Source organism: Microtus pennsylvanicus, chromosome 10, assembly GCF_037038515.1.
Source record: "Microtus pennsylvanicus isolate mMicPen1 chromosome 10, mMicPen1.hap1, whole genome shotgun sequence".
NCBI lineage: Eukaryota > Metazoa > Chordata > Mammalia > Rodentia > Cricetidae > Microtus > Microtus pennsylvanicus.
Window position 1 is genome coordinate 57245451 of NC_134588.1, and position 24151 is coordinate 57269601.

Here is a 24151-nt window from a genome sequence, read left to right on the forward strand (position 1 = left end):
TTACTGATGTCATTGTTATGGCTGATGTCTAGATTGACAGAGCAGAGAAGTAATTCAGGTTTCCCCTGTTTCCTAGCGAACTGATCCAGTTTATTACAAGTGGTCCGGTTATTGCCATGGAGATTTTAAGAGATGATGCGATATGCGAGTGGAAAAGATTGCTTGGACCGGCAAACTCTGGGCTAGCTCGCACAGATGCCCCTGGAAGCATCAGAGCCCTCTTTGGGACAGATGGCATCAGAAACGCGGCTCATGGCCCCGATTCTTTTGCATCTGCTGCCAGAGTAAGTCGTTTTGAGAGATATTTTTCTTCTGTTTTGTTTCGGAAATTGTTTTATGTCCGAATAAAATATTTCTCCCGCTGAGGACTTTGGGAGGATTGGAACAGCTGGTGTAGTAGTGGTGAACAGCTACAGGATCGAGTGGTTCATGTGGTTCAGAAGATCACGTGGCTCAGAGGATCACGTGGCTCAGAGACACGCCCCCTTTTAAATCAGTTGTGTAGGTCACAGTTGAGCGCAGTTTTCTCCAGATCTGACCCTTATTCCCACACTTCTTTCTGTAAAGGTTTAAGTTGCTGACTCTCATGTTTGTGACTGAATTCAATTAAGAATACTAGTGTACAGATCTGTGGTATTCCAAAAGAAGGCTTCCTTTGCGTAGTCTGTTTGTTGTTCAGACAAGCACTGTTAGCTAAGTGGGGGTCTAGGAGAAATACTAGAAACACGTGGAATTACAGCTTGTGTAAAGATGCAAGAACTCTGGGCCTTGGGCCGACAAGACGGCTTACTGGGTAAAGGCATTTGAATCAACACCCGATGTCCCGCGTTTGTTAACTACACCTCTATGGTAGAAGGAGTAATTTATTCTCTGTGTTCTCTGGCCTCTGGCCATGCACATACACACTGCATGGACACATAGGTAGGTAGGTAGGTAGGTAGGTAGGTAGGTAGGTAGGTAGGTAGGTAGGTAGGAAGGAAGGAAGACAGACAGACAGACGTAATAAAAATTTCAAAGCAAAAATTTTTGTTAACAACAACAAAATAAAAATTATCCTGTGAGCATCTTGTTAGAAGATTGGGTTTGAGTGTTTCTAACAGCTTATTTGTAATAGCACAGACTAGAGATAGCTCAAATGTCCATCAGATGAACAATGAACAAGCCATGCTGCGGCCATCAATGGCATATTATTGTCGGGGAGAGAGAGAGAGAGAGAGAGAGAGAGAGAGAGAGAGAGAGAGAGAGAGAGAGAGAAGAGAAGAGGAGAGGAGAGGAGAGGAGAGAGATGAGAGAGAGATGAGAGAGAGAGATGAGAGAGAGAGAGAGAGGAGAGAGAGATGAGAGAGAGAGGAGAGAGAGAGGAGAGAGAGAGATGAGAGAGAGAGATGAGAGATGAGAGAGAGAGATGAGAGAGAGATGAGAGAGAGAGAGATGAGAGAGAGAGATGAGAGATGAGAGAGAGAGAGAGATGAGAGAGAGATGAGAGAGAGAGAGATGAGAGAGAGAGGAGAGAGAGAGAGGAGAGAGAGAGAGAGAGAATGAGAGAGAGAAAGAGAGATGAGAGATGAATGAAGGATTACAGGGAGTGAATCTCAATGTTTTGAATAAAAAAAGCTAGAAAAATAGCATTATACAACTATATAAAATTATAAAAATTCATTTTTAATGACAAAAGCAGGTCAACAACAACAATAATTATTATTATTCTTTTAAATAGTCTGCCAACAGGATCACTGAGATATACAGTGTTTGGGTAGATTCTCCTCCTCCCTTTGCTAACGTTTTAAAAAAGTATTTACACATCAAAATAGAAGGGAGACCATGAGAGAAGAGGATGGGAGGACAGAGGAACGAGTAAGGGGGAGGGGGTCAAGTGGGGCTGGCTAGGATCACAGCGTGTTTGACTTCTATGAAAATATCCCATGAAGCCTATGGTTCTATATAATTAGTGTATACCAATAACCTATGAAAGTCCGCTAGTGTAGTTTTGATTTATCTTATTGTAATTTTGAGTCATGGTCTCGCCCTGTAGCCGCAGTTGACCTGGAACTTACTCCATAGGTGAGGCGGCTTGTGCTGGCAGCGGACCCCCTGCCTCTGCCTCCTGAATGGTAGGCTTCAGTGAAAAGAAAATACTCACTCTGTGGCAGGTTTTGGTTTTGGTGTTTGGGGAGCTACAGAGCTCTGCAAGTTGGTTCTTTTTTTCAAATTTATAATCTGATTGATGACAAGTGACGGCTGTGACAGATGCGTGGTGTTGATTGGGAGCATCAGGAAAAGCTCGCTAGAGGTGATTGCATTTCGCCATTTCTTTGTTCACTGGCAGATGTTTTGGAGTGTGAACAGAGGTTTTTATGGAGAATATCACGGAAAGAAAAGTGCTAAAAGCTTAGGGACACCATTTAAGTAATTAAAGACTTGACAAATGTGAACATCTTTGTGGTTCGTTCAGATTACTGATTTCTAGTTTAATGAGCCGTGATTAAAGCAAATAGCCACTGTGTGAATCAGGTCATATTATAGTGCTCACTTTGATTTGTAATAGAACTGTTGTGAATTATTGTTATTAACTGTAATTCTCAGACCCCCTTAACAATTTTTCTGTTTCTGTGAAGATGTGCTTGTTTTAACTTTATTTTATATATTTTATTTTTATTTTTTAAAGATTTATTTATTTATTATGTATATAACATTCTGCCTCCATGTATGCCTGAAGGCCAGAAGAGGGCATCAGATCTCATTAGAGGTGTTTGTGAGCCACCATGTGGTTGCTGGGAATTGAACTCAGGACCTCTGGAAGAGCAGTCAGTGCTCTTAACCACTGAGCTATCTCTCCAGCCCCTATATATTTTATTTTTAAACTTAATATTAATCTGTATTTATGAACTATACTTTGGGGAAAGTAAGAACTTCATACTGTTTTTTTTCAACTCTCAGAATTTATTGAAACCTTGTCACTTATGATAGAGGCCACACAATGGCATCTTCTCATTGCTTTTTTACTATTTGCATGTTGCTCTGTCTGTTAAGTGCTGAAATGGAGCTAAGTTACTCCGTTTTTCAAATTCACATTTAGAAAATTTAAAAAATAAAATATATATCATGAAACTTGAAAAGAAACCTCCAGAAATATTCTGTAAGTTTCAGATAAAAGATTATCCATGTCAAAATCCCTTTTCTCATCTTTCTGTACTGTAGGAAATGGAATTATTTTTTCCTTCAAGTGGAGGCTGTGGACCAGCAAACACTGCTAAATTTACCAACTGTACATGCTGCATTGTTAAGCCCCATGCCATCAGTGAAGGTTCGTGCCCTGTTGTAAATATTTCATTAATAGAATATTTTGTTAATGTTTGTTTTCTTGCTGTGTTTTACATGATGAAATTCAAGTATACTTTAATATTTCAGTCTTTTTTTTGAAGGCACATTAGTCAAGGCAACAGTTAAGGAGAAATCTGTCTAAATTCCTGTCTTTATTTTGGTATCTGTGCATTCTTAGTAGTTGTTCCTTTAGCTATTGGTCATGGCCATGCTCATTCATGCTATGTTCAGATTTTGCTTCCCTGCCTTCTAACTTTCCCTTCTGTCTTTCCAACCACAGAACTGGGTTTCATTCAGTTCTCTCTCTCTCTCTGTCTCTCTCTCTCTCTCTCTCTCTCTCTCTCTCTCTCTCTCTCTCTCATCTCTATCTCTCTTCAAGGCAGGGATTCTCTGTAGCTTTGGAGCCTGTCCTGGAAACTAGCTCTTGTAGACCAGGCTGGCCTCGAACTCCCAGAGATCCGCCTGCCTCTGCCTCCCGAGTGGGATTAAAGGTGTGCGCCACCACCTGGCCACTCAGTTCTCTTAATTAGCACTCCAGAGCAGATCTGCTGTTCTTGCAGAGGACCTGGGTTTAGTTCCCAGCACCCGCGTGGTGGCTCATAGTCATCCACAGCTCCTGTCCCAGGAGATCTGATGCCCTCTTCTGACCTTGAAGGCACCAAGCATGCATGTGTTGCACATACCTACATGCAGACAAAGCACTCAAACACATAAAATAAAAAATTAAACAGTGACTATTACCCCCAGAGCACATCTTTCCTGAGAAGGTTGAAGATATTCCCTCCAGTTCTCTATATCTGAAACAGTTCTTTGACAGACATTAATCCCCATATTTGTATGTCTCTGTGTATGTATACAGACACACACACGTAAGTGTATGTGCCTGTATACACTGAGAGTTCAAGTTTACTTCTTGCTTCTGTTTCCTCATGTCTTTGAGTCTATTGTGTACATCTATCTCTGTCAGTTACTACATGTTGTTTTGGGAATGAAATTTAATTTAAAAGCTATTCCTTGGCCGGGCAGTGGTGGCGCACGCCCTTAATCCCAGCACTCGGGAGGCAGAGGCAGGCAGATCTCTGGGAGTTCGAGGCCAGCCTGGTCTACAAGAGCTAGTTCCAGGACAGGCTCCAAAGCTACAGAGAAACCCTGTCTCGAAAAAACAAAAAACAAACAAACAAAAAAGGCTATTCCTTGGAGACTAGAATATACTGAGTCATATGCAGAATTGAGTATAGTTTTTGTATTCTAAGCATACGTCCAGTAGAGAAACTTGAAAATATACATATTACCTGAACAGATATGGTGGTCCACACTTGAAATCCTAGCACTCCGAAGTCTAAGACAGGCCAACCATGTTTGTAAGTCATACTGAGCTACATGGTGAGTTTGAGACCAGCCTGGACTGCATATAGCAAGATCTTCTTGCAAAACACAATAACTGCTTCCTAATACCCGAATTTTCTTTGTTAACATTTTGATGTGGTTTTTTCTGCATTTGTGTGTGCATATATGATACATACATATGAGCATAATTAGCTGAGATGTGTCTATATTCTGTTGCTCTAATTTACTTTTTGTAAGCATTTTAGATCTTTCTTTGAGGCATCATGAATATTTTAATTACTGATTGAATATTTCATAATAATCCTATGTATGATGTTTGTATACTTGGATTGTTTCTCGTTTTTTTTTTATTAAGAATAACTTGCATCTTCTCTTGTGTTCTTTTCCTTGTTTTAGTTTGCCTTGTCCATCTTTGATGTGATGGTTTTTGTTTTATCTTATTATTTTTGGGGGGTTTTGTTGTTGTTGTTATCTCTTAGAAGCCTGTTCTTTTCTAATAAGAGACAGAAAGGGAGTGGATCCTGATAGGAGGAGTGGTGGGGAGGAACTGGAAGGAGCCAAGGGAGGTGAAACTGTAATCAGGATATTCTGTATGAGAACAAAAATCCATTTTCAATAAAAAAAATAAAGATTTTATAGAATATCTCTCTACATAAATATTTGATGGTTTTTCTAATCATTTCCTCTGGCTTCATTTTTAGAAGTCCTATTATTGGTTGAAAGGATATGAACCTTAAACATCTTATACATAATTAATGCATCTTTAATTATTTAGAAAGTGCTGTATTATCATACTGGTCTTTAGGAACATAATTGTGGGGCATTCCCACTCAGGATGGATAGTAAACACGTGTGTTAGTTCCCACTGTGCCACAGTTAATCGTGCATTTCCACACATGATGGGTAATGAAGACATATGTTAGTTAGCGCTCTGCCAGATAGCAGACTGGCCAAGACCTTAGAATCATCTCATTGCATGAGCAGAGCAAGGACGCCTTGTAGATAGAGTCTTCATTCTTTTCCAAGTAAGCTTGCTGGAGTCCCGAGAGATTGACATTGTTTTCTTTAATGTAGAGTAGAAATCCCAGGATCCAAACTATTCTGTTCTGGTTGTGTTTGTTTGTTTGAGACAGTCCCATTTCAGCCAGACTGGTGTGAAGCTTACTGTGTAGCTGAGAATGACCTTGAATTTCTGATCCTCCTGTCTACTGAGAGTGCTGGCCTAACAGGCACCTGCTGCCATGAATACCTTGTGTTTTCTCATTTTCATGTTCTCAACATCAGCAAAAACAAACGTCACATGGTTGGTAGATTTTTACAGGAAATGATGGCAATTAGATGTTCTCTGTGGTACTAATGAAGTATAGTCTAAAGTCGCATATCAAATTTATTACTATATTCATGTGCTCCCTAGAAATTGCTGGTTAATGCTGCACTTACGTTTCCTGCCTAGAATATATATGCAAATGTGCATGTACATACACACATATAGCTGATATAACACATATACATCCCCAAGGCTGTTTGTATGTATATGTATGATGTACATACATGGTTTTTCTGCCTTGGAGTGGCAGGCATGAATTTATAAATGCTATGTAAAATTTTTCTTCGATTTTTACATTTGTATATATATGTACAAACGTAACACCTAATTCTTACTTAAATTGCTCAACTTCAGAATCTATCTTCATATGCTTTACTCAGTTAGGTATCTATCTGATTTATTCTGAGAACCAAACCTTGTTCTTGCTAGGCAAGCACTCTCTTGAGCTAAATCCTCATGTCCTGTTTAAATTTTTTATAAAGAAAAAAAAATGTGATGATAAAGTACCATAAAGCAAGGATTAGAATAAATACTAGCTTCTGGACAATATTAGCTGTATAGCATAAATCACATAGGTAAATATATGTGAGATCTAATAAAAATACGTAAGTTGATGTCAAAATGCTCAATTTTATTATACACCTATATAATTTTTTACTTATATAATTTTGGTAGAGCTGTTTTATTGTCTGTTTTATTATCTGTCTTTTTTTTTTTCGGTGCTAGCAGTGAAACCCAGGGCTTTGCATGAACCAGACATGGGCCTTACTACTGTGCCACATTCCCATCTTCTTGTCAAGATTGAAACCGTTAGATATAAAATTAGTTAAGCAAAGGAAGTTTTTACAAAATCTTCTCAGATGCCAGCATGAACTTTGACATTTTAAGGTTTTTATCAACTTTTCCCCATGTTTCTAAACATGGATTACAGTGATATTTTGTGATTGTTTTGAAATTTGGGATTAACCCAAATCACTGATAATAATGAAATTTGAAATTTGAAGTCTTATATCAGATTTTTGTAGCCTTGTGACTTTTTCATATTTATCTCTTTCTGTAACAATTCCTAATGCTGGCATGTTTGATTTTTGCCCATGGGCTACGTGAGGCAGAGAAAAGAGATTTAAAGGGGAGCTTCTGGTTAGAGGGACTGAAGTGGAATGTGTTGAATCCCGGCTTTCTTCTGACTCCCCTGGGTACCTGATACAAGAAACCTGCATTAGGTTTCCTGCTCACTAACCTATGGGAAGAGCACAGCCTTGATGCCCTCTTAACGGCCCAGGCCTGTGGAGAGGCCGTCGGACACTGCCTACCGTGGGTTCTCCTGCCTCTGCAGGGAACTCAGGCTACACTTGAGGGTTGGAATAGCGCACTGAAGTTGGAATCATAGCTGAGTCCTTCAAGTTTACAGTTGCTGATAAGTAAGTTGTTTGCCCAGTTGGAAGGAAACTGTGGAACAGTGACCGTGTGCGTCATCTTTTGTTGGGGTAAATGAGCTGGGGGAGTTCCTGGTGTGCACAATGAGATCCTTTAACTACTTACGTCCTTATCTTTCAGGGTAGGAATTTCTGGGCATAAATGGTAGTCATGTGTTTGTAGGCAGTCTTATTCCTCGTCCCACACTTAATCGACAAGGTTGCAGTAATTTCTCTTCTCACTTCTAAGAGAGCTAGGAAAAAAGAGAAACTTCAGTTTTGTTTTGTTTTTGTTTTTTTAAATACATGGTAGGGAAAAAGTGTATTTGAGATTTTACTGTCTTTTTTTATATATAGATTGAAATATGTTTTCAGTTTGGAACTCAGAATTTAGAAGAAAGTAAATGAGTGTTTCATTTCATTTTTAAATTTTTAATTTCAAAATTATGCAACATGTTTGTTTATAGAGTCTCAATATTATTTATATATAATTAATTTAGTTCTGCCCATAAAATGAAGTCATAAGCCAGGCGGTGGTGGTGCACGCCTTTAATTCCAGTGCTCAGGAGGCAGAGACAGGCAGATTTCTGTGAGTTCAAAGCCAGCCTGGTCTATAGAGCAAGATCCAGGATAGGCTCCAAAGTTACAGAGAAATCCTGTCTTGAAAAACAAAATAAAACAACAACAACAAAAAAAAATGAAGTATAGAAAAAATACAAGGAAAGTACAATAAATACTAGCTATAACTTAGTAATAGATATATTTAACTGAAATATAAAATAATCTGATTGAAAGGTAGTATCAAAATGAAATTTTTTATTACATATCTAATGTTTATATTTATACAGGCTTAAATCATTTCAGTCAGTTCTCTAAAAGTTAGGTAGAGATATAGGCAGACAATTTTATTCTGAAATCTGATTATGTCCCTTAATATGTTATGTTGATTATTACCCATGGATACTAGATCAATTATTTTGCCTTTTTTTTATCCTGTTTGCCTATTTATAAGATGATAACAATGCTATCCCTTCTTCATGACCAGACAGTATGGAAGGCGCTGAGGACAGTACTCAGCGCTTGTTAAATGCTGTGCGTTTCAAACGCCGTTGCTATTGTCATCGCTCTTCTTGTCCTCCCAGTACTGCTGCTAGTACCCTTAGCTTAACTACCGAGCACAGTTGCATGGCTCCCGAGGGCCAGAGCCGTTTAAAACACCACCAAAACCCAGCATCTGCAGCAAAAGGAAGACTCTTGTCCTTGTTTAAGGCAAAAGGACTTCAATTATTTGCCTCAGTTAAAGCCTGTGTCTAAATTAAGTTCCTAAAGTGAGATTGTTGCTTAAAATAAACAAATTCAGCAGCTACTTTCTTTTATTTCTTCCTTAACAATTTGTATCATTTATACCATGTATCTTGAGTATACCCACCCCCAACCCCTGGCTTCCATTTCCCCTAGACATCTCCCAACCCATCCCTTTCCCACTTGCATGTTTTCTCCCTCCTTCCTCCCTCCCTCCCTCCATCCATCCCTTCTTCATCAATTCCTTTCTCTAGCCTTCACTCCATCCCCGTAATCCATTGAACCCACTTAGTGATGCCTACTGGATATTGATCTTATTGGCCTGATCTTATGTGAGTAACCATAACTGCAGTGAGGTCATGAGTGCAATGTCCATGGTGTTCCCAGAAGACAGCATTACACAGCGCTCCTCCCCGTCCTCCAGCTCTTAGTTCTCGCTGCGCCCTCTCTCTGTCGTGATGCCCCGCTAGCCTCGACTGCGAGTGTGGATGGACAGACTGCTATAGATGTCCCAACTAAGGCAGAAAGCTCAAGTCACTTATTCTCAACACTCTGACCAGGCAGGAGTCTGTTTAAGCTGCTACCCACCGAAGAAGCTTCTTTGGCCAAGGTTGAGCGCAGCACAAATCTATGGGTATAAACATAAATATTCATTTTTTTTATTTTAGTTTTTCAAGACAGGGTTTCTCTGTAGCTTTGGAGCCTGTCCTGGCACTAGCTCTTGTAGACCAGGCTGGCCTAGAACTCACAGAGATCCGCCTGCCTCTGCCTCCCGAGTGCTGGGATTAAAGGCGTGCGCGACCAACGCCCGGCTAAATATAAATATTCAGAAGTCAGGTTGACAACATGTCCATTTGGAAAACAAGAGTAGTAGGTTTTGCTTTAGGGCCTATGACCTATTAACCATGGACTTCTGATCATTTGTACAGCATAAGCCCCGCTTTCTGGTTGACTCTTATGGTTGGTGCTAGGCGGGAGATAGGAACTAAACGGCGAATTCCTCTTTTTCACATGGAAAGGCCAAACAGTTTAATTTGTTAGAAATTTTCCCTCCTTATAACAGACTCGTTCATTATATAGTTTTGTTACATTGATCATAACACAGTTGGTTCTGAAGTTTTGCTTCTTTAGTAATTTCCCCTAGACATCAAAATGTTTGAAACTTTGTCTTCAATGTGAAGAAGTCTCTATATTCCATGATTCTGTGGAACTGTGTCAAAATTCGTAATAAAGAACCCTGTGGTCTGTGTTTTCATTTTGTTTGGGTTGTAAAATTAATTCAGTTTTAACGAGACTATTTCAAAGCAATTTTGGTATTTTTAAAATAAAGGTAGGAAAACGCTGTTGAGTTTTCCTTGTTTAATCGGCTGCAGAGCATTTATTAGAACACTGACAACTTTTAACTTTGGTGCTAGAATTGACCCTGGTGATGCCTGGCTGAAACAGGACTGGTAGCAACAAGTTCATAAAACAATGTTTTCCTATGATATTTTATCTTTTTAAATTTAATTTTATTATTTCTTAAGGTTTTTTTAAAGATTTATTTATTTATTATGTATTCAGTGGTCATGTATCCATGCAGGCCAGAAGAGGGCACCAGATCTCATTACAGATGGTTGTGAACACGTGGTTGCTGGGAATTGAACTTAGGACCTTTAGAAGAGTGGGCAAAGCTCTTAACCATTGAGCCATCTCTCCAGCCCCTCCCTATGATATTTTTCAAACATCCTTTGTAACAGGGTCCCCGTGGGTGTCCTTTGGGGGAAAGTGGGAAAAGTGACGTGAAACCAATGATGCAGGCACCGGGAACAGGTTGAAATATAAGTTTAGTATATTTTAGGAAGGGCTCCCTCCCTCCCTCCCTCCCTCCCTCTCTCCCTCCCTCCCTCCCTCCCTCCCTCCCTCCCTCCCTCCCTCCTAACCTCCCTTCCCCGTCCACAGCTGCAGCTCCTCCCTTTCCAATTTCTCCCTTCATAGCGCCTGCCCACCTGTTCCCTCTCTAGAACTCCTTCTCCCTTTCTACCCCAGTGGTCACTTTTCACTTTCCTGGTTTCTGCCGTTACTCCAGGTTGTATAATCACATCTAAAGATTCAGCGCTAGGATTCACAGATAAGAGAACATAACGGCATTTGTCTTTCTGGGTCTGGGTTACCCCACTCAGTATTTTCTGGTTCCATTTTTTTTTCAGTTCCATATTTTGACCTCCAAATCTCATGATTTCATTTCTCATTATAGCTTAATAGTATTCCATAGTATATATGCAGCACATTTTCATTAATCGTTCATCAGCTGAAGGACATCTATGTTGTTCCCATTTCCTAGCTACTGTGACTATAATGATGATGAGCATGGCCGAACCGACATCTGTGGAGCAAGGTATCAAGTGCTAGGCTTATGCCAAGGAGTGAGAGTTGGGACATATAGGATATAGATCTCCATTTGGCTTTTTGAGAATTCTCCACACTGGTTTCCACAGTGGCTACACTGGTTTGCAACCCCTGACATCCTTGCCAACATTTGTTGTAGATTGTTCTCTTAACCTTAGCTCTTCTATCTAGGAAAAGTTAAAATAATTTTCATTTGCATTTCCCCAGTTGATAAGGGTGTTGAATATTTTAAAAGCTATTTCTTAGCTCTTCTTATTTCCTCTTTTGGGAACTCTCTGTTCAGCTCTGTAGACTGTTTTCTAATTGTCGTTTGTTTCCTTGATCCTTTGTTTTGGGGCTCCTGTGTGTTCTGGATCTTAGTCTATCTGATGTATAGCTGGCGAAGGTTCTCGCCCGTTCTGTGGGCTCTCTTCTCAGCTCACTTGGGTGATGGTTCTCTTAGCTACACAGAAGTTTGTTTTAGTTTCACCAGGTTCCATTTGTCAGTGGTTGCCCTTACTATTCAGAAAGTACTTTCCTGTACCCATATTGTTTTTTTCTTTTCAACTGTTTGTTTTTTTGGGTGCTTGAATCATCAGCATGTGGACTATTGTTATCTGTTTGCTAATTAAAGGATGTCACTTTATTTCCATGGTCTTTGTTTTTTAACTTACAGGGTGTCATGTCTTATTTCCTATATATTCAATATAACTGATTTTTCTTTCTAAAAGTTAGTTTTCAATCCAATCCAGTAGTCTTGTAGGGTTTAAATTTAGTCTATTAATATTTATTGCAATTCATAATCAGTTTGAATTCATTTGCTTAAAGTTTATTTTACACTTTGGTTTTTCTGATTTCTTTCTGCCAGATAGACAGTCTTTTTATTGGCCTCTTTCCCTTTGTTCACTTGTTTTAAAGCCATAGATCAGGAATTAGAAAACAATAAATAGGGCCTGAAGAAATGGTTCAGCATTAGGAAACTGTACTGCTCCTGCAGAATTCGGCATCTCTACCAGGCGTTTTCTTTTGGGCCAAAAACCAGCTCCCAAATCACAACACAGAGACTTATTATTAGTTTTAAAAGCTCGGCCAACATTAGATGTGTTTCTAGCTGGCTCTTTTAACTGAAATTAGCCTGTTTCTCTTTATCTACCTTTTGCCTTGGGGCTTATTACCGTCCTTACTTCTGTATATCTTTCCTTTGCTGCTTCTCTACGTCTGGCTGGGGTCTGACTGGCTTCTTGCCCAGGGCATGCCCTTCGTCCTCTCTTCCTTCTCTTGTTCTTTTTTTTTCCTTTTATCTCCCTAGCCTAGATTTCTCTTCTAATGTATTGTCTCTACATGCCAGCTCCGCCTGTCCTTTCTCTGTTTAGCTATTGACCATTCAGCTCTATATTAGACCAATCAGGTGCCTTAGGCAGGCAGGGTGACGCAAATGCCGCACATCTTTCCGTAATTAAACACACATCTTTATGTTGTTAGACAAAGGCAGCCCCTAGACAAAAGTAACACAAAAAACCGTTACACAGTTAAAGAAATATTCTGCAGCATTAGCAAAGGTCACACATTTTTGCCTCATTAAAATAATATCCCACAACAAGCATCCATGTTGGGTAGCTCCGGCCAGGAGGATCTGATACCTCCAGGCTCTGCAGGTTCCTGCACTCATGCACATCCCCCACACAGATACACACATGGACACATAACGTTTTAGGGAAAGCAGTAAATAGCACCTTAATCGTACTGGGCTGACTGCCTGGTTTTGTGGATACAGTTTTGTTTGCGACGAGTCATAGCTATCCATTTCTGCAGTCTATGGCTGCTGTTAGGTTGCATAGTAGAATGAAGAAGCTGTAACATATACCCTGTGATGGAAAGAGCTGAAGTATTAACTCCTGTCCTCCATGGAGCTTTCCCCTTTGTTTACATACTTTCATTTGTTTTGCCAAATTTTAGCATGTATACTTAACTCTAAATTTTATTAATGAAACTTAAACTTATTCACTCCAGATTTGTTCTGAAATATAAAGGAACTAGAATGCTTTAAACAGCTGCTGAAATCTCCCATTGTTGTGAGTTAAATTTTATGTTTCTAATTTTTATTTTTAAATCAACTTTATTGATTATTATTATTGATAACATAAAATACATATATTCTAAGTGTAAAGTTCTGGTAATATACTTTGGTGCCTTGAACTCCCGGAATCAAGAAGTTCTTAGTTTATGTTCTTGTTTTTGCCTGCTGTCTCCCTTTTGAGACTTTTAGAGGGGGTGTAGGTAGTTTTAGCTGATTGGTTGGTTGTTTGATTGGTACTGCATCCCAGCAGAAGAATGGAGTAGATTCGTTCCATACTTAATTATGTGTCTTCATGGTTGTCCTTTCTCTATGAAAGACAAAGCAATGAACAGTCACTGTGTCTGTTACCGTTTGAAGTCAGAAGGTACTCTGACAACTGACTAGAATAAAGTGGAATCTGTTGCTAGGCAGCACTCAGAGCGCCTAGCAACTGTGATGTCTCAAACACCAGGAATCTTAGAAGAGTCTCTTCAGAGCCTGGTGGTGCATCGCACACATAGAAGGTCTGTGCTTGTCTGAACTAGAAGAAACTTAAGAATCTAGAAAGCCATGAGAAGGACCTTTGTGGACATCCTGCCTTGGCAAAGGTGACTGTAGTGTCTAATGTCTGAAGTGACCGTTACCTTCTGTGGCTTTGCCACTTGCTGTGTGATCTTAGGATTGTTCCCTGATTTCTTTTAAGCCCGCCTTCCCATCTGCTTAGTAGGTGATAGAATCTACTTCCTACATAATTTAAAATTAGGGACGTCCTTAGCCCAGCCTGTACTGTGATAAAATGTTAGCTATTGATGGAAGTTTTAGGTTGTTTATTTATCTATTTACAAATCCGTATCAGTAATGTTTTAACTATGTATTTCCTTACAACAAACCACCCTCAAACTCAGTTTTTAGAAAAATGATTAGTTGTTGCTCATAATTTTGTGTGCCATCAACGGATAATTCCTCTGCCATGTGCCCACAGTCATTTAAACAGCTGGCTCCAGCCAGCCAGCTGGGAACTGGGCTGCATTGTGTGTGGGGGGGGGTTGTGTCTCACCCCCCAGGCTCTTGCATGGCCTTTCCCTGGACTGAACCTGGGCTGAGGCTTCTGCCTCCCTTCCCACACAGGACACCGTGTTAATGGTGTCGCCTTACTCATTTCGTCCCTCACCGCTCTGCTTTTCTGTACCTTTCAGGGGTCCTGTCACCCTTTTGTGGCTTTCTGAGTCTCTCTCTCCCTTTCTTTGGAATAGTCCTTTTTTATTTCTGTGACTTTTCTTCACACGGTCAGTATTTAGTCCACCATCTTACTCAATAGTTTTATTTGATCTAAAATGTAAATCTGATTGAGTCTGATGCTTAACTAAGATTCTGCTTAAAATTCATCTCACTTGAGTTCGGAATACTCTAAAGAATGATTAGGTAATGAAAGGCGATGTGGCATAAATCTGTACCAGAACTGATTTCAAGTATGCTGGAGTCATATGACCGAGTTAGGTCCAATTCACTCAAGTTAAAGTCCCTGAGACCATTCCTAAGGGACGTGCCAGCCTTGCTTACAATGAACAGGCCGCTCTGCCTCAAGGACCATGAAGAAGGCTCTGAAGTAACAGGAGTGCTTCACCCTTGCTCACACACAGAGGCCACCTGTATGTCCTCCGTCAGCATGGAAATGTAAACGTGGTGGTGGTGTTTGTGTGCGCTGGTGTCTTGTCTGCGTGTGTGTCTATGTGAGGGTGTCAGAAGCCCTGGAGTTACAGATGGGTGTGAGCACCCAGGTCCTCTGGAAGAGCAGCCAGTGCTCTTTACTGCTGAGCCATCTCTCCAGCCCCCAAGTAAGGGCTTTGGACTATGGGTTTTCTAGAGGAAGAAAGATATGTGAACGTGTGGGATAGCGAAGAACCATTTCAGCATACTCCGAATCATTCCCAGTGACCGTGTTCCCCTAGGAGTGCTCCTAGACATCAGCTCCTCCCAGTGACCGTGTTCCCTTAGGAGTGCTCCTAGACATTAGCTCCTCCCAGTGACCGTGTTCCCTTAGGTGAGACATTAACTCCTCCCAGTGACCATGTTCCCTTAGGAGTGCTCCTAGACATCAGCTCCTCCCAGTGACCGTGTTCCCTTAGGAGTGCTCCTAGACATCAGCTCCTCCCAGTGACCGTGTTCCCTTAGGTGAGACATTAACTCCTCCCAGTGACCGTGTTCCCTTAGGTGAGACATTAACTCCTCCCAGTGACCGTGTTCCCTTAGGAGTGCTCCTAGTCATCAACTCCTCCCAGTGACCGTGTTCCCTTAGGTGTGCTCCTAGACACTAACTCCTCCCAGTGACCGTGTTCCCTTAGGTGTGCTCCTAGACACTAACTCCTCCCAGTGACCGTGTTCCCTTAGGTGTGCTCCTAGACATCAGCTCCTCCCAGTGACTGTGTTCCCTTAGGTGTGCTCCTAGACATCAGCTCCTCCCAGTGACCGTGTTCTCTTAGGTGTGCTCCTAGACATTAACTCCTCCCAGCATTTCACACGTCATTTGGAGGCCTGGGCTTTCAGGGATTTATCAGTAAGGTACCATCTGTTCTTTACATGTTTCTGTGTCTTCCTCATAAGAACCAGTTATAACTATATTGCCAGATATGGGTATTTTTAGTCTTCCATGGAACATGCATCATCTCTTAAAGTCTTCTAATATCAGATCATGCTTTCATATCTTTTTTTTCAACATTTCTTAATAAATTAATGTCCTGGGCCCCAAATTCCTGGATCCTACCTCCATAGGGACTGGCTCAGCTTGTGCTCAGAAGAAAGAAGGAAGCAGACTGCAGAACAGAGCGGGGTGTGGGAGGAAGAAATGGCTGTGTCCCTCAGTCACTGTGCTGCTACGCGGGCACTTGTGCAGAGAGGCTGGAGAAGAGGCGGGGAAGCAGTGCCAGGCAGTCCTCAGATGAACACGGAACGGGAGCCCCTGCTGTCTGCTACGGAGTCTTTGAGATACAGTTTCCTGCAGTCCGTGTCATGTGCACCTCAGTCCTCATCAGCTCTACAGTGGCTGGTGACGTTATCCCCTAATATATGATTAACACTCAAATAGACTGGTGTGTGAAGCAGACGCAAGGGAAACGGTACTCTGTCCTTGGAGATCTGTCTGACAGTTGGCATCAGTCCTCTTCTGGAAGTTTCTGTTAGCTGAGAACCTAACAGTTGAACAGCTAACTGGTCAAGCACACATGTCATTGTCTTCACGGTGACTCTTGAATCTTAAAATACAATAAAAAGTGAAAAAGGGAATTTACATTTCCTTTACAAATATTTACTGAAAAAGGAAAGTGAGTGGCCTGGGCATATGGCTCAGTAGTTAGAGTGCTTATGTGTGCTCTAGTGAGGACCTGAGCTGGCATCCCAGCACCAACGTTAGAAAAAACTCAGTATGGCAGAGAGTGCCCTAGTGTTGGGGTCAGGGACAGACAGAGACAGGTGAATTTCCCAAGTTTGTGGGCTAGCTTTGGCCAGTTGGGAAGCTCCAGATTCAGTGAGAGACCCTGTCTCAAAAAGTAAGGCTGAGGGGCTACAGAGGTGGTTAGGAGCACTTGTTCTTACAGAGGACCTGGGTTCAATTCCCAGCATCTACATGGTGGCTCACAGCTGTCTGTAGCTTCAGTTCCAAGGGATCCAGTGACCTCTTCTGCCCTCCACAAACACAAGGCATGCACATGATACACAGATGTAAATGCAGTCAAAATACTCATACATAAAAGAAAATAATTTAAAAATACAATAAAAATAGAAGGTGGAGAGTAAAGAGGAAGATACCAACACTAATCACTGGCCTCCGGGCTTCCACACGCACGCGCACCAAACACGTACACAAGCACATCACACACTCACTAATGCTAAAAATGTGCAAAATTAAATATAAAATATTTCATAAAAATTTTAATGTAATTGCGGTCACATCAAAGAGTTCCACAATAGCCCACGTATAAGCACAATATGTATAAGGGAAATTTGAACAAAAGTTTAAAATAACATTGGGTCTAGCATTTATACATATGAAGTTATTAAGCTTAAAACTCTCCAGCATAAGTTGTCATCAGTGTTTTTTTATCTTGGCCATTCTTACAGGTTAAGATGGAATTTCAGAGATTTGCATTTCTCTGATGGCTAAGGATGCTGAGCATTTCCTTAAGTGTCTTCCAGCCATTTTAGATTCCTCTGTTGAGAGTTCTATGTTTAGGTCTCTACCCCATTTTTTACTGAATTATTTGTTCTTTTAATGATCAATTTCTTGAGTTCTTTGTATAGTTTGGAGATCAGATCTCTGTCTGATGTGGGGTTGGTGAAGATCTTTTCCCATTCTGTAGGCTGCCGTTTTGCCTTGTTTACCATGTCCTTTGCTTTACAAAAGCTTTTCAGTTTCAGGAGGTCCCATTTATTAATTGTTTCTCTCTGTGTCTGCTACTGGGATCATATTTAGGAAGTGGTCTCCTGTGCTAATGCATTCAGGTATACTTCCCACTTTCTCTTCTATTAGGTTCAGAGGATAGCCATCCTTACTGTGATGGGTCCATCGCACTAAATTATCCTATCACAAAGAAACTTCTAAGACATAGAAACATCTGAAAACCAAAAGGAGCCCTTCACTGACCATCCTGCGGTTGTTACTGACCTACCTCATATGATAAACTATGTTCTTCCTTTATGTCTCAATTTCATAAGGCCTGCCTCTGATTAAGGCAAATTACTGGGGAAAATGAGGGTGTTGCCTGCCCTCAGATTTTCAGTTATTCTCAAACTGTGTTCTTCAAAACAATTCAGATGTCTTCAGTACATCCCTGATCCCTACTCCAGAGCTGCTGAAACCAAAGTTCAAAAGTTACTGAATCCACTGAAGAAGTCAGAGGTAACACCCTGTGGATAGACTCCCCAAATAATTGTAGTGCACCTCGGAAGAGCACTGGCATGGTGGTCCTACCCCAACTCCAGCATGCTTCTTAACACTCAGGAGAGGGTGATATACTTGTGACCCTTAGTGAATTATGATGCTTGCTATTCAGATGTTTGTGCAGTTCCGAGATTTGCTGACACCGTGACTTTTATGGCAGAATGAGTTAGTTAGAAATGCAGAGGGCACTGGCTCAGAGCCCTGTGGCCGGGCGTTGTCTTGCAGGATCCTATTGTTAATGCTGAACTACGCTGGGGGACTGGGAACAGTCACGAGTCTGGGTGCCTGAATGTAACCTGCTTCAGTCTCAGGAAAGGACAGTTCCAAAGGCAGTTGTGGAGAGTAGGAGGACCAGGTGCTTGCCAAGCCCCCAAAATGCAGACCCCAAACTGCTCATCCCAGAAGCGACATGTATGAAGTCTCACCTCCGGTGCCTCCGGTGCCTCCGGTGCCTGAGAGCTGACTTCATTCATGACTCTGAGTTTAAGCTCCATGGTTGGTTAGACCAGTCTCTGGAGCCAGGTGTCTATTGTAGGCTTCACTGATGGGGATGCTGAGAACGGGGATGGTCCACGGGAACACGTGACATCTGCAGCCACAGCCCTCCGCTGTGATTAACGTTCTGGAGTTTGTGCAGACCTCCGGGCTGTGTTGTTTCCCTCTCTTTAGTGTACTTGAGAGCACCCCTCTGCCCCTGTAGTCACCTCGGGGGTACAGATTGGGTGCCTCAGAAGGGCAAGGCAATCTGTCCAGAACATAGAATAAAATACTGTCCGTGACCAGCAGAGGCCGCTGGTCCACAGCTAGGAAAGTGTAGGGGCTAGCAGACAGGCCCACACTGTTAGGAGACAGACTCGGGTTCAGCTCTTAGCCCCGCCTTCTACAGTACCTGCTAGCACCAACCTTTAAAGGCCCAGAAAGAAACTCAGCCAACACTTAAATTTTTCTTCCCCATTTTTTTTTCTTTTTCCATCTTACATTTCCTTTTCGTTGTACTTTTTGGGACATTTTACTTGATCATATTTTACACAAACTTTATGCTTTGATTTTTAGTCATCTTCATAATCTCCATGTACTTACCTCATTTTATTTGTTTTTTTCTCTATTGAGCAATCTTATATCTACCCTTTTTCTTTTGGTTTTCCCTACATATTCTTTCTTTCTTTTTACCTTTAGTGATGTTTTGGTTTAATCTTTCCAATTTTTAAAAAGCCTTGTATATTTTTATTGTTTATTCTTTTTATATTTATCTATTTAGTTATAAACTTTCTCATGAAATCTTTTCAATTTTTTCTTCTCTACTCCTTTTCCTTCAGTCTGTCTTCTTGTTCTCTCCTTTTCCTTAAGTATAAATATAAAAATAATATATAGGTGGTGAAGCAGGAAGAAAAGATCATTCCAAAGTCAAGCAGTCACCTCTGAAGGAGAAAAGACTATTAAGAAAAAAACCTATTAAGTTTAGGAGCTCCTGGAAGGACTTCTGACAGAGCTGGGGGTTCCCTCCAAACTTATTTATTAAACTTCACATGTACGTTATATGCTGTATCATAAGGTATGTTTTTATTTAGAACTAATATATGGAAATTAGGTAGACTATAAAACATGGCATATATATATATATATATATATATATATATATATATATAGAGAGAGAGAGAGAGAGAGAGAGAGAGAGAGAGACACCTGTGCCTGTGTATAGGTTGAGTTGTTTAGAAGAGCATGGGGAAATGAACACAATAATGACTACCTTCATTAAGATCTGAAATTCTGAAGTAGGGGAAAATTTACTCTCATGTACCCCATTTTATTTTTATTTTATGTATTTTATGATTTCCAAATTAATAAAGAATAAAGGAGAAATTAGGACAAAAACTAAAAATTGAACTATTATATATTTATGGTTTCCTTTGGTTGTGTAGGTTGAGTTATGGGCAAAGAAACACGGTGACTTTCTTGTGACCCTCCTTGAGGCAGGACTCTCAAATTGCTGAGATTACAGGCCTGCACCATCATGCTCAATAAGACCTTGGTTTTCTTAAGTCTCCAGGTCATGTTCAGACTACTTGATGCTGGCACCATACTTTAAGGACCTCAGCAGCAAAGCCGCCCCATTATCAGCATGCTCAGAACTAGCAGAAAAGTTGTCTGTACCAGTGAATATAGTGCACACTCCACAGACACGGGCAAGAATTTGGATATAGTGCACACTCCACAGACACGGGCAAGAATTTGGATATAGTGCACACTCCACAAAGAGGGGCAAGAATTTGGATGTGGAATACATTGTACAGACAAGGGTAATAATTAATTTGATTTGTAGCCAAGGATGTGTCTATTTTGAGGCCTGCATATGAATAGCAATATAGTCTTCCCAAGTCTAAGGATGCCAGAGCCACTGGAAACCAACAGAAGAAGCAATGTTATTGAAATATTGTTGTCTAACTTTGCAGATCTCCTTAGCTATGACTTTGGGTAGCTAGAATAAACAGTGTACCATTTAAAAATATGTCCAAACCCAGCTAGCTTTGAGAAGCTTTTAAAATGTTTCTTGAAAAGGTAACAAGCAACAGAATTAATTTTAGGCAAGGAAAAATATTTACTTTGTCCATATTGGGACAAATGTTTACATGCCTTGAAGTTAGCTTTTCAGTCTTTTGTGGTACTTGACTCTGCCAGTGTTTCTCTGTGTGTACAGCATCTGTATAACTGTACTCATGAAAATCTAGAAGCTCAGAGGCATCTCCAAGTGGGAATTGTTCTTATTCTAGCCCCAAAGGAATTCACCCCTCAGGAAGACCCTTACCCTGTGGGAAGCTAGAAGTCTCTGTGGCACAAAGCCTAGTTTTGCTTGTGATCCTGTGACTAACTTGTCTCAGTCTCACTTGATTTGGGCCTCTTATGATCAGTTTGTCCAGTCTTACATATTGTTAGTTTCTGGCTTTCCCTACTTTGTTTTTTATTTTTCTTGATCTTTTCTATCTTAAACCTGATATCTTATTGTAACCCACTTAGCTGTTTCTCACCTTTTTGCTGTGCTAAACCTATTTTGTCTTCACAGTAAAGAGTAGTGTTTGATTGTCCTTCCCTAGGTGGTTGGGGCGAGGGCACAGCCCCATAAAGGGAGCAGTCCTAACAGTTGACAGGTCCCAAGAGGAGGTAAGAAGTGAGTCAGGCATGGTGTTTGACAGAACCTTGCAACTCTGACCGACTAGCAATCAGCCTGCTTCTTTATTTATACAGATTCATAAGACAATTACAGACTCATGATTTTTTCAGAAGATACAGATTATATCATTTGTCTCCAGACATGTCTTTGGTTTTTTATAACATGTCTAGGGTTGTAGGTTTATCTACATTCAGTAAGTACACATAGAACAGTTGCTTTTATCATTAGTTCCTTAGACCCATTTCAAAGCATCTGTGGAGTCCATATGTTAGGGCAAGCATACATAATGTGTAACCGTCTGTTTCCAGGCTGACAGCACTTGTGGTTTCGAAGAGCAAGGTAACCAGAAAATATCTGAGCCAGTTCAGGTGAATCCATGCCTTGAACAGTGTACTCTCAGTCTTTAAAGCACAAAGTGCTATTCGTAAATCAGATTATCACTGATCCCCCCCACCCTTGGGACATACCCTGCATAACCCCCTACTTGGTATGTTACTTACTCAGCAAACTCTGAGCACAATGTAAGAGGAGGCCTCTGCTGACCTGTTGCCAAATTTCTAGTCAGGTTGGGCTCGTCAGTCCCTTTTAAGTTTGCGTTGCTCTAAGTATTCTGTTTGAGTTGGCTTAGGGGTGGGTATACCAAGAAGATCCTGGAGTCATGGGCTCAAAAAAAGGTTCTAGCATCTTTGTGTTTATCACAATCTCCAGGTGTAAGGAAGATTTTGGAATAAGACTGGGTAAAATTATCTCCCAGAAAGCAGGAGGCGTAATAAGTTTTAGGACTTTCCCAAAGAGACTCAGATTGAATTTTCTCAGGGAAAGACATTAAGTGAATTATAATGTCCAAAGCCCCCCAAGCATGCAACACAGAGACCAAATCCTAAGGCGAGAGACGGCTTGACAGCAGTTGTAGCATTCGGCTCAGCTCTGCTGGACCTGGTCAAGCTGTACTGGCTTTGTGACTTGTGCTGTTTCCAGTGGATATGGCCGTGCCACCTAGGAGTCGTTTCCGTAGGTCTCTTCTGTCCTCACTCTGTATGGAGCTTGCCTTCACTGCTTTCTACACCGTCAGTTACATCTTGATTGATTTCAACATGCACTCACTGCATTGTGGGGAGATCTAGAAAGCTCTTGTTCTGGTTACCCCTCCCATCACCCTGCAATGAGTTTATGAGTAATTCTTATTAGAAAATTGGTAAAGAAAATGTTCATTTTAGATCTGGATTGTGGTATAAGGGGAGTGTTAGTAATGATATTGTTAAATCACATCTGATTTGTAAACCTACTTGCTACTAAGTTGGATTTTATGGTCAGATAATAGGTAAGTATGAGATCTTAAGCGCCTTTCTTTATTCTTAATTTAATAGTTAAACTGAATCAAAACTCTTTTATGCTACTAAATTAATGCAATTATACTAAATATCTGCTTATTTCAGGAATAGTACGTAAACCATAACAAGTCTACTGTATTTTGGATCTGAAGTGTCCTCTCGGTCCTCATGTTAATGACAGTTCATAGTGGTGATATTGGAAGGTAGTAGGAACTTTCAAGTGAGGCCTGGTGTGCAGACAAGCCAGTCTTGCAGGCTTCCAAACATACTGAAAATTCCCCGTGATGTGCTGTGACTTAGTAACTTTGCCGTGGAGAAAACAAACATTCTGCTACTTTTATACCCAGGGTTATTTTCTATTGCATGTTTGCTCGGATTAGTATTAAATTCTTTCTGTTGAATGGAGTAATCCTTGGGATTTCTTTTGTACTTTGGCACTGCAAATTATTCTGAATGCTCATAATCTCCAGCTTTGGTTTGGCTTTATCATAATCATGTTTTTAAAACACACTAGTATTCTTTGTTATAATGTTTTTTATTTTATTTTACTAGAGATAAACTTTAAAGGCAATAAAAATTTTTCCAATATGGTTTAAATTAATATTAGTATTTAATATATTATCTGTATACCTATTTTGTTAGTTTATATATTCTTGGATGTATCAGGATTAAACCTTCCTTTAAAAAAATCTTACCTGAGTAAAATATAAAATTTCTTTATGGGCATTTCCCATTATTTTTCCATCTCTTAAAGTTTCCTTTATAAAGATCTTATTCACGTGCCCGTGGGCTTATCCTGATGACCTAATCATTCTCAAAGGGTCTGCCTTCTAATTCTATACTTGATTATAGTCAAAGGCCAAGGATGCATGCTCCCCAATCTCCTAATATAATCCCATCAGACTAGATGTCAACATAAAACATTCCGTATATAGGACTACTATGAGGGTTATATGCTGTGGTACGTGGTCAGTACATACACGTGTGAGAGGAATTCCGTCAAAATTCTTATAGATGCTCAGTGTACACAGTTACTGAGAAGTAACTGCAGAGACCATTTTTTTCTGACTTCCCTGCATGCACGCTGCTGAGCTTGCTGAGAAGGTAAACTTAACTTCATTGAATTGCTTTTGACTTTTTTAGGGGAAAAAATCAGTTGGGCATCTTGGTGTGGAGCCGTGTCTGCAGTGTTTTTATTACTCTATTGATGTGCGTCTGTGCGGCTGCTCTGCTAGGACTCTCTGTCTGATGACAGCTGTGGGTAGAGTGCATCCTCCCACTTGTTCTTTTATTGATTTACTGATACAGTCTTACTCTGTATCCCAGACTGGCCTTAATCACCTCATGAAGCCCTGGCCAGCCTTGACTTTGCACTACTGCTTCCCCTACTGCAGACCCCCAGATGCTGGGATTTAGGTATGCATGACTGTGCCTGACTCCACTTCATTCTTTCCTGAACTTGCTATTTTGATTTTTTTTGTATTTCCATGTAGTTTTGTAATAATCTTATTTGTATAAATTTTTACTAGGATTTTAATTGGAATCATGCTAAACTTAAAAGAGAATTATAACTTGTTAGTGCTCAT

The 24151-nt window shown here is 40.6% G+C and overlaps 1 protein-coding gene across 5 annotated transcripts in view; it reads left to right on the top strand.

Annotated features, from left to right (window-relative positions):
- Positions 1-24151, top strand: part of Nme7 (NME/NM23 family member 7) — a 140438-nt gene that overhangs the window by 42588 nt on the left and 73699 nt on the right. For all 5 annotated transcript variants that reach the window (XM_075988463.1, XM_075988462.1, XM_075988464.1 and 2 more), the window contains 2 exons: positions 77-284; positions 3199-3304. In XM_075988463.1, the coding sequence (XP_075844578.1) occupies positions 77-284; positions 3199-3304 (314 nt within the window). The remainder of the gene's footprint in view (positions 1-76; positions 285-3198; positions 3305-24151) is intronic.